Source organism: Nannochloropsis gaditana (genome assembly GCF_000240725.1).
Source record: "Nannochloropsis gaditana CCMP526 unplaced genomic scaffold scaffold034, whole genome shotgun sequence".
Taxonomy (NCBI): Eukaryota; class Eustigmatophyceae; order Eustigmatales; family Monodopsidaceae; genus Microchloropsis; species Microchloropsis gaditana.
The window spans coordinates 91,926-101,633 of NW_005803919.1; the positions used below are offsets into that span (position 1 = coordinate 91,926).

The 9,708-nt window shown below is 58.6% G+C and overlaps 5 protein-coding genes across 5 annotated transcripts; 3 read left to right on the plus strand and 2 right to left on the minus strand.

Moving 5' to 3' along the window:
• Nucleotides 1-1,942: 1,942 nt before the first annotated feature.
• On the plus strand, nucleotides 1,943-2,165 carry NGA_2075000 (short-chain dehydrogenase reductase sdr; the record flags this gene model as incomplete). Its single annotated transcript, XM_005856142.1, has 1 exon — nucleotides 1,943-2,165. A coding segment is annotated over one exon (223 nt), but the record flags the coding sequence as incomplete, so codon positions are not given.
• Nucleotides 2,166-2,772: 607 nt separating this feature from the next.
• Nucleotides 2,773-3,643, plus strand: AHK2_3_4 (histidine kinase 2/3/4 (cytokinin receptor); the record flags this gene model as incomplete). The annotated part of the gene is made up of 1 exon (XM_005856146.1): nucleotides 2,773-3,643. A coding segment is annotated over one exon (530 nt), but the record flags the coding sequence as incomplete, so codon positions are not given.
• Nucleotides 3,644-4,029: 386 nt separating this feature from the next.
• Nucleotides 4,030-5,583, minus strand: NGA_2110710 (histidine kinase; the record flags this gene model as incomplete). Its single annotated transcript, XM_005856148.1, has 1 exon — nucleotides 4,030-5,583. A coding segment is annotated over one exon (1,554 nt), but the record flags the coding sequence as incomplete, so codon positions are not given.
• A 2,565-nt stretch (nucleotides 5,584-8,148) lies between these two features.
• NGA_2063410 (uncharacterized protein) lies at nucleotides 8,149-8,493 on the minus strand (the record flags this gene model as incomplete). Its single annotated transcript, XM_005856141.1, has 1 exon — nucleotides 8,149-8,493. A coding segment is annotated over one exon (345 nt), but the record flags the coding sequence as incomplete, so codon positions are not given.
• A 425-nt stretch (nucleotides 8,494-8,918) lies between these two features.
• NGA_2018910 (uncharacterized protein) lies at nucleotides 8,919-9,489 on the plus strand (the record flags this gene model as incomplete). Its single annotated transcript, XM_005856139.1, has 1 exon — nucleotides 8,919-9,489. A coding segment is annotated over one exon (571 nt), but the record flags the coding sequence as incomplete, so codon positions are not given.
• Nucleotides 9,490-9,708: the final 219 nt, after the last annotated feature.

Genomic DNA, 9,708 nt, shown 5'->3' on the forward strand with positions numbered 1-9,708 from the left:
CATGAGGATGACTGCCTGGTGACGATTGAGATTCAGTCCGCGGAGGATCATGGGGAAGGCAATGACGGGAGGGGTGTAAGCAAGGATAAGAGGCTGGAGGTCGAGAAGAATTTTGTGAGGGATGCTAAGGGATGCGTGTCCAAAGGTGCACAACCGTCTCGGATGCGGTGGGGTGCGGTACCGCGCAATTTCAAGGGCGACGTAAATTGGCGAGTTCTGGAGGCGGATTGGAAAGCCACGCTCGCACAGGATAAGGATTCTGGTAAATAGATGAAAAAAGCTACCAACACAAGCACAAGCTTGCAAGTTATCGTCAAAATTGCTCTCGAATTCCGTTCTGGTGCCTTAATGCGCGTAAAAATCCGAGACGCTCTTCGCGTCATCCCCCTTCAATTGTTCCACATCCTCGATTTCCACCATAGCTTCGGGAATACGGTCCGTTATAAACTTAGAGATACGGGTTAGCACCATCTTTCGATCGTGCCAAAACCTGTTCTTGAGACGGACGATGATGCTGATGCCCTCAACGGCCACCAGGTCAACCTCCCCAGTAATGCCCACAGCTTGGTTCTCCTTGGTGTACCCAAACATGGTACCAAGCTCTTGCCGAGCGGCCTCCAGAACCAAAGCTGCATTCTCCTCAGTAAGAATGAGAGGCTCGTCGAAATTGCTCGTGCTCATGAACATGTAGGGCGTCAGTCTCATTGTAGAGCCCACGAGGGAGATGGCGGTGGGCTTTGCAGGGAAGTAAGTTGCAGAGCGGGACGCGCGTGCCGGCACAGGGATGAAACTTTTGGTAACTGCACACAACATTGCCCCTAGTACGAGAAAGAGCGATGTCGTCGTTGAACGAAGCATTGGAAGATATTGAGGCCGCTGCGTCCTTTGATGCTGCAACGAGAAGCCTGGGCTTGAGGTGTAGGAGAGGGGTGATGCGCGAATACGTGAGCTGATCGAAACGGGTATCGCACGAGACACAAGCGAATAATGTGACATTTTTCTCATTTACAGACTCGTCCTCATTCGGTCGCGGAGGTTTGTTGGGCGTGAAGAATTGATATCCAGGAACACCCCCCTCGCTGCTCGCCTCCCCGGGGCGACTCCGTAACCTCCTGTCCGTTTTCCAGATTGAAATTATCATGTGCGTACATCACAGATCAGGACTAAATTGCGAAGATCTTACAAAGCGGAAAAATGCTTAAAAGTAAGATAACGGGGCCCGGAAGCTGGCAAGGTAAGCTGTGTGAAGCTTGCCATGACAAATATGTAAGGCGTATGTTCCTTAACTATTCTCTTCTGGCCGAGGATGTTGACACACACTTCTGAATACATTTTCTTTTTCTTCTGACCAATCTGATAGCTTTGGGAGCTGGTTTATTTGCCATATCGCTGGTCGCCGGGCCGTCACGTCAAATTCAGCTTTACGTGCCTCCAGTGACAGCGTTGCTTTGCGGGTACGCCGCCTTACCTCACGGGGGGTTGGGACAACGGATAGTCTTAGGGACTATGGGGGCTTTGAGTGCCGGGGCCTTTGGCTTCCACCATCTACGACGACGTCATCCGATATGTCCTGCACTGTCTCAGGGGGAAGAAGAGCTGGCACTGATTACTGGCGCCAGCAGCGGGATAGGGCGGGAGATAAGCTTGGAGCTAGCGAGAAGAGGCTTCGGTGTCATTCTTGTCGCCCGTCGGGCAGATAAACTGCAGGAGTTGGCGTCAGATATTCGAGCACTGCTGGCTGACCGGAAAAGTATGGTCCCCATTCACATCGTGCCGGCGGATCTAAGTTGTCCCGAGGCAGCCCGGCGTGTGTACGAGAGCGTAGTGCGCGAAAAGGGCTTGCAGGTGAGCGCCTTGGTCAACAACGCCGGGGTGGGGTACACCGACTCCTTTCTAAAGATGCCCACGGCGAAGATCGAGGAAATCGTCCATTTGAATGCATTATCTCTGACCCAGCTTTGTTGGTTGTTCGGTCAAGAGATGGCCTCCCGAGGCCGTGGGCGCATCATGTGCGTCTCCTCCATTGCCGGCGCCGCGCCCGGGCCCCTGGTGGCCGTCTATAGCGCCAGCAAAGCCTTCGTGTCCTCCTTCACCCTGGCCATTCAACACGAACTCGAGCCTGGAGGCGTCTCGGTGACGAACCTGCTGCCCGGTGCGACCTTCACCGAGTTCCAGGCGCGCGCCCACGCCCAGGCCGCGGCCGCTTTCTCCGTCCCGGGGCTGGCTATGCCTGCCGATCGGGTGGCGCGTGAGGGCGTGACGGGGATGCTGCGAGGGGACAGCGTCGTAGTCCCGGGCCTGGTGAACCAGGCCTTCGTGTTGGCCACGGCTGTTGTGCCGCCGAAGCTCCTGCGTTTGGTGACGTCGCTGGCTTGGAGTGAGGTCCCTATATGACTGGGCACGACTGGCGATATTGCGAGGTGTGCAGTGAGACGAAGCATTGGTACCTGCTCTCAAGCCTGCGAAACGTCTGGTGGACTCTCCCATTGCATAGGACGGGTCAAGTCCTGATGTGGTCAATAGAAATCAGCGTTCTGGATGGATCGCCTTCATGTTTGTCTCATGTCGTCCTTCCGGAAACTGCACCGTTGCTTTCAGTCGGTGAAATGTTGTAATACAATCTCATATGCAGGTACCATCAGGCAAATTTGAAAAGAGTTTTGCGAATCGTAGGCGACCTATATTTGGGTCGCTGCATCGCCTGAGCGTTTGTATTGACGAAAGATTTAACCAGTGCAATTTAAGATATCGGCATCGCTACTTTTTTACTAAAATTTCCCTTTTTTCTTTTCGGTAAAATATACAGGCATTGAATTTCGAAATTTCACGGTGCTTAGTCATGCATTTTTCGACATTTGAATTTCACAAAGTTCATTTTCAGAGGCTACAGTATCATTGAGGCATCACCTCCCAACCAGGTGACCCCGTCCTTCGTGGAGGGGATGGGAGGGAACTGTCTTGGACGATACTCCCCTCCATCAAGACACCCGGAACCTGCCTCCCCGTCTTTACACCTCCCTATTGCCTCCCACGCCCGGACCCGATCCATCCATTCGTCCTCTCCTCTCATCACCCAGCCCTTGCCTCTCAACCCATTCCTCGATGTCACGCTTAATCTTCGATGCCTGAGTTACCTCCTTCCTTCCCTGACCTCTCCCCCGCTGGCCTCTCCTCAGCAGCATGCTCCTCTGCCCCTGTTTCCACCCTCTCCTCACGCCTCCGCAACCTCCCCGAGTCCCACAAGGACCTGATCTCTTGCCGGAGGAGGCCGAGCTTGACGGGCTTGGTGATGAACCCGTCGGCCCCAGCCTGGGCGCACTCCTGCTTTTCTCGGTCCAAAACCAAGGCGGAGACCACGACGATGGGCATGGCAGCTAGGAGGGGGTCGGCATGCTTCCTCAGGGTCTTTAGAACGTCGATACCGTGCATATCTGGCAGTTGCAAATCCAAGAGGATCAGGTCGAACGAGGGGTCGATCGAGGACAAGGCTGCCGTGCCCGTCTCCACAAATACGACACGATGTCCATCCTGCTGGAGCATGCCCCCCAGCACGATTTGGTTGACCAGGATATCTTCCACGGAAAGGATCTTCAGGTCTCGCACCGGCGGAGGGTCGTCCGCTCTCCCTCCCCCTCCCCCTCCCCCTGGCCCCGCAAGGGACTCCTCGTAACTGCTTCCTTCTGCTACTTCCGCGGGCAACAAGATCGAAAACAAACTACCCAGACCCAGCGACGATCGGACAGTGATCTTCCCATGCAGTAAATCCACAAGCTGCTTGGTGATCGCCAGCCCCAGCCCGTGCCCCTTCGCCTTGTAGTTCCGGTGGGGGGGGGGGAGGACCGGCGGAAAGGGGTGGGACCCCGCTTTAGTCTCGGCGCTGCTTACGTGGAGAGGGGGAGGCGATGCGCCAGCCAGGTACTGTTGACTGCGAACACCTGCACCAGGAGCCAGCCCCGCATTGAAGCCTGTGTGGACCCCAGACACCGAGTTGGTCGTCGGCAAGCCCGGAGAGAGATAGGGCGAGGCAGCTCCGACTCCCCTGTGGCGCTGACCCCCCGGTGGTAGCTGACTTGCATCTTCAAAATACCCAGTCATCTCGCCTCCTCGCATTCCCCCCCCACCCCCGGTGGCCGGCAAGGAGTAGCAGTCGGGCCCTCCCGCCGCAGCGGGCATGGCCACTTCCTCTTCCTCGACCTCCATGGTCTCCATTGAGGGCCCTCCTCGGAAGAAGGACTCGAAAATTCGGTCTTTGACCTCCGGCGGTATCCCCGGCCCATTGTCCTGCACGTCGAGGCGCAAGGTGATGAAGCCCGGGCGCCCGTCCTCCACGGGACCTTCGTTGGTGAGGCGGATGGACACCACCCCGCCCGCGGGCCGACTGTACTTGCAGGCGTTGAAGGCCAGGTTCATGACAAGCTGGGAGAATCGGCCCCGGTCAATGATCAGGTACCGGGGGAGGGCGGGGTCCAGGTGCTTGATGAAATGCAGCCCGTTCTCCTTGGAGATGACCTCGACCAGGTCGCAGACGGTGCCAAAGAAGGAGGGGATGTCGACCGCCGTCATATTCACCCGGAGAAGCTGGCCCCCCTTTTGGGAGTGGGTGGAGGAGAGGCGGAAGAGCTCCAGGATGTCGTCCACGACCCGCAACAGACTCTCTCCCGCCGCCAAGATGTACTGCACGCGGTCCGCTGTCTCAGCAGTCAGTGCCACCCACTGCCCTCCGTCCCCAGGGGGGGGCGGCTTGATGAGTTCCTCTGAGAACCCCAGGACCACGTTCAGGGGCGTGCGGAACTCGTGGGAGACGCGGGCGAAGAACTCGGTCTTGGAGGACAGGGCTTGCTCGGCTGCCAGTTTCGCCTCTCTTAATTCTTTTTCTTGCGCGAGCAGCTGGGCGTTTTTATCCCGAAGGAGGCGGAGGGTGTCTTGCCGCTCTGCCAGGGCCACAGCCAGGTAGGAAATGGACCAGGAGACGATGACGATGAGCGTCGGGCAGACTAAGGCCTGGAAGAGGGTGCTGAAGGAGGTGATATACACGGAGCCATACGTCTTCTGCTCCTCGTTGAGGAGGAAATCGGTGACCAGCATGCTGATGGCAACCACACCCACGATGAAGCAGGAGACAAGCTGTCCGTACCGCACCGTCACGTACCCCGTGACCGGAAAAAGAAGCCGACTGCCCAGGTAGAAGAGGGGCTGGCGGGCGATGCGCGTGTGGTTGAGGATGGTAGCGAAGGAGGTCAAGATGCTGACCGAGAGGAAGAAGACGAAGGCTGTCACGTCCCAGAGCATCCTCGGTGAGTGCAGCCAGGCTTTGACTGGATGGCCGGCCTGCTGCACCGCGGCAGCATTGCTTGGTATCCCTGGACCCAACGCGTCGGTCTTCGCCACCATATCCGGACGTACTCCATTCGCGCGATGGTGAGAGACGCCGCTTCCAGGAGCGTATGGAGACCACTTCCCGGGAACATCACTGCTTCCAGCATCCTCCTCATTCCTAGATTCCGCGGGCTCGATCTCACGCCCTCCATTTTCGAACTTCCATTCCTCCTCCTCGTCTTCCTCGTCTTCCTCCTCCTCCTCCTCCTCGTCTTCCTCGTCTTCCTCCTCATCCTCCTCCTCGTCCTCGTATTCACTGTCGTCGCTGCCCCACTCCTTCTCCGATTCCTCCTCGTCACCCTCTTCTTGGCCCCACCCCCCGTTCTCGTAACGTGTTTGCGTAAAGTGATAAATACTCTCCCCGTTGGTCAGAGCCGGGGTCGTGCGCCCTGCCCCGCCCATTGAGCTTTCGCCCGGCCCTCCATGCGGCACCCTGAGACTGCCTCCCATGCCGATTGCATTCGCCGTCTCGGCCCGGCCCGCGTCTTCCGGCTCCTTTCTGCCCTCCCTCTCACACATTTTCATCTCCTTCACCTTGATCAGGTAGAGCTGGAGGTAGTAGCGCACCACCAGCACCGAGTATACGACGAAGAAGTCGGTAAACAGGTCCCCAATCAGCCAAATCACGAGGGTTTCAGACAAGGGAAGGTTCAGTGCGCCGTAGCACATATAGATAAGCAAAGCATTCAGGCCCGCTTTCAAGGGGGCCAGAACCAGGGGGAAAAGCAGGATGGCATTTATTCCCACCCCCGTCCGAATGATACTGACGGGAGCGATCCCTAGCACTGCACGCAAACACGTCATGACAACGAAGACCTCCGTGGCATCGGTGACCATGAACAGCACGTTCAAAAACAGGCACTCGTTCAGCTTGCCAAAATCGAGGAGGATCATCACAAGGTAGACAGCGAATGCCGTGGACGCCAACCAGCGCTGCATGAACAAAGGACTGAGGACCAGGAACATGGCGACGATGGGTGGGCCTGGCCAAAACAAAGCCGTGCCTCCCAATGACAGAACTTTGGAGCCCAGGACATTGCTGCCTGCAAGGCATAGGGCGCACCAGGCGCATGTAAATACTGTCCGCCGCGCCCGTTCCTCCAGCGAGTGATGGTGACAATCCACGTCCTCCTTATCGCGGCCATCAAATAGGACCTCGGCTTGTGTCGACGAGGGAAGCGGCGCCGCGGAAGGTCCCAGGGAGTAGGAGGTAGGAGCGCCGCCATCGGCAGCCCACCGCCCTCGCAGGTCTCGGTGCCTCATGGTCGTCGGGAGAAAACCAAGGACATGAACCCAGGCATTCCTGTGTAAGTTGGTCGTGAAGAATGTTTCAGGCAAGAGTGATGATGCATCCAAGGCGTCCCGGTGCATTCCGCTTTGTAGTAAATGCGAGTCTCTCCCAGCATAATTCTGCGTTTCACACCCCTCCGTCCGGTCACGTCAAATACAACATCTCGCCGATCTCCTTGCGGCCGTGCCACCGCCAATTACCTCGTTCAACAAGGCCTTTCCTTGCATGCAAAATGCCGAAATGTTGATTATGTGGATAAGGTTGTACGGGGGCATTTTTCCTGCTAGACTATGTTCCTTAATCCACAAGCCAAGCTTCTGTTGAAGACAAAATGCCTTAATAATCTTATGCCCATGCGATGATAAGGTTTCGAGCAAGCGGAACACGTTTGTCGCTCACATCCAGTTGCACACTTCCCTTCCATTCAGGACGTGCACAATCCCCGGGGAATCACGGTGGTGCTTTTGTTTTGTCCGAAGGCCAAGTTTGACAGGTACCTGGGCTCGGACGCGTGCGGCGCCCTCAGACGTCTGTGGGTTGTGTGGAAGTCATGGAGACGTATTTCGAGCCCCTTGTACTGGCGGCTGCAGCCGGAACAGGTAATAACATGGCATGGGGCTCACGTAAAGTCGGGCGGTCAAGAAATTGGTTACAGCATGAATGTCAGGCTGTGAGGAAGACGTGATTTGCGTGGCAAATGCCCCTTCAACGACCTCTACTACCATCACCTGATCACAGGTTGGGCAGCGGCGAACCGCCTTCTATCCAATCCGGACCTAGATATGGGCTTGCTGGTCGGCATGGTCTTGGGCGCTTCTTTGGTCATACTCATCCTGAAAGCCCGGGGCCACGACGTTTTCCTAGGGGCTCCCAAACCTGTTCCTGCCCCCAGCCCAAGCCCTACCGTGGAGAGGAGGAGGTCGAGGGAGGGGGCGCGGGACCCTGATCCCCCACAAACATTGCCGCCCCCCTCGTTGTCCTCCTCCAGCGCCTCGTCGCCGTCGATCGGCACGCCTACCAACATAGTGGAGGCCGCCGGGCAGACTTTTTCGGCCTTGCGACGCATCGCCAGCCAGACGCGGCTGGTAGGGGGCCATGGGGCGAGGGAGGAGGCGGCCGGGAACGAGGCTAGCAGCCGGCTGGGACTGGATACAGGCTCGACGGGCACGCCGAGGAGCATGCATGAATCGCGACGACAAGAGATGCGGAGCCGGTTCGCCCAGACCCTCCGAGACCCCCGGTACAACGGAGTCAAGCTGATCGACTGGATGGGGGTGCAGATCCCGTTCAACGAGGTGGTGGACTTCGAGAATGAATTCTTCAAGGGCCAGGTCTTGTTCATGCTCCGGACCAAGCCCGAAGACCCTCGGTACGTGGCGCACTTCGCCGGGAAGCAACGGCTCTTCGAAATGCAGATCCAGGGTCGTTTCAAGAAGCTCCCGGAGGGCGTGCTCTACATGGGCGCCGAGTTGACGGAGCGGATGCACTTGGGCTTGGTGACCAAGACCGTGGCGGGCATGGTACTTGCTTTCGCCCGCCGCGTGCTCAAGAACCTGCACTACAGCTTCGGCGACAAAGGTGGGGAGGCGGTGGAGGCCGAGCAGGTGGAACTCCCCCACCTGACCTTCCCGCTCTCCCGAGGCATGGACCGGCTGGTCGTGACCCCGGCGGGGCAGGAACCCCCTCCGCTGGGGAAGGAGTTCAACGAGCCGGACGAGACGCGAGTCCCGCGGCGAGGGGGGAAAGGGAAAGAGCCCGAGTTTGTGCTGGGGCCAATCTACTCCATGTCTTTCCACTCCATGTACCTGGATTTCTCCCAGTGGCAGCTGGTCAACATCGCGGGGCAGAAGTCCATCGACCTGGGCGGGTACTTCGGGGACGCCTCGGTCCACATTGTCGTCTACGACCTGCACAATTCCGTGGCGGCCAGTCCGGGGGGCGCGCATCGGCGGTGCGACAAGCGGTATTTCTATCACTGCGAGCTGGTGGCGGCTGGCGGCGAAGCGGGGCTGGGAGAGGAAGACACAGACAGGCTGAGCGCGACCGAGGCTGGGATGAGCAGCAGCGGCCTCCATGGATCTGTCTTCCCTGGTCACTCGCCGGGTGCTCGCCCGAGCCGCGTGCGCTCCAGAAGCAGCGACGGGGGCGGGGAAGGAGGACGAAAGGAGAAAGTGGGCAGTGTTGTGGGCGCAGGGGGGGATGGTGTGGAGATGGACGGGCTGGCAAGTACCTTGGACGCGGGTCGTGACGGGTTTGGCGGGGAGAGGAGAGCGGGTAGCTATGCCAGTGCGGTGGAGGGGGAGGACGAGGAGGGGGCTTTGTCGGGATCAGACGTGTACGTGCGCTCGGGTGACATCGCGCCGCTCCTGGCAGCCACGGGCGGCTCCGTTGGGGGATGGGCTTGTGTGACGGAAGGGAAAGGCTACTGCATTGCCAGACCAGGGGCCGCGCCCTTGGATGTGCACCTGATCAAGGTGGGAGGGACGTCGGCCTACTTTCGCTCCGATTTCTTGTGCAATGGCGACGTGGTGATACTCCGAAACTCGGTAAACGGCAAGTATCTGAGCGTCTACAAGGGCTGGTGGCTGTGGTGGACCCCGAACCCGCCCTCGTCCTCCTCCTCCCGGGCCCATTTCGTCATCCACGGCCTGGAGGAGGGCGCCCGGGTCACGGTCGGGCGTGCCTTCCACCTCCGGCACAACAAGTGGGCTTCCTACCAGGTGGGTATCACGGAGAATATCAACTCCGAGTATGGGGGCAGGATGTTGGGGCTTTACCAGACCAGCAAGAGCAAGCGCATGTTCCAGAGCAAGAGGAGCAAGACCTGGCTGAGCCCGCTGCAGCTCAAGTTTCAGGCGCCTCGAGGGGAGGACGGGATGGGCGTCGGGGGAGGGGCAGTCCCGCAGCTTCCGCTGGATGATGGGAGTATGGTGGTCATGGAGGAGGAGGAGGAGGAGGAGGAGGAGGAGGAGGAGAAGGAGGAGGAAGGTGGGGGAGGAGGAGGAGGAGGAGGAGGAGGAAAGGAGGGCACGCGAAGGCGA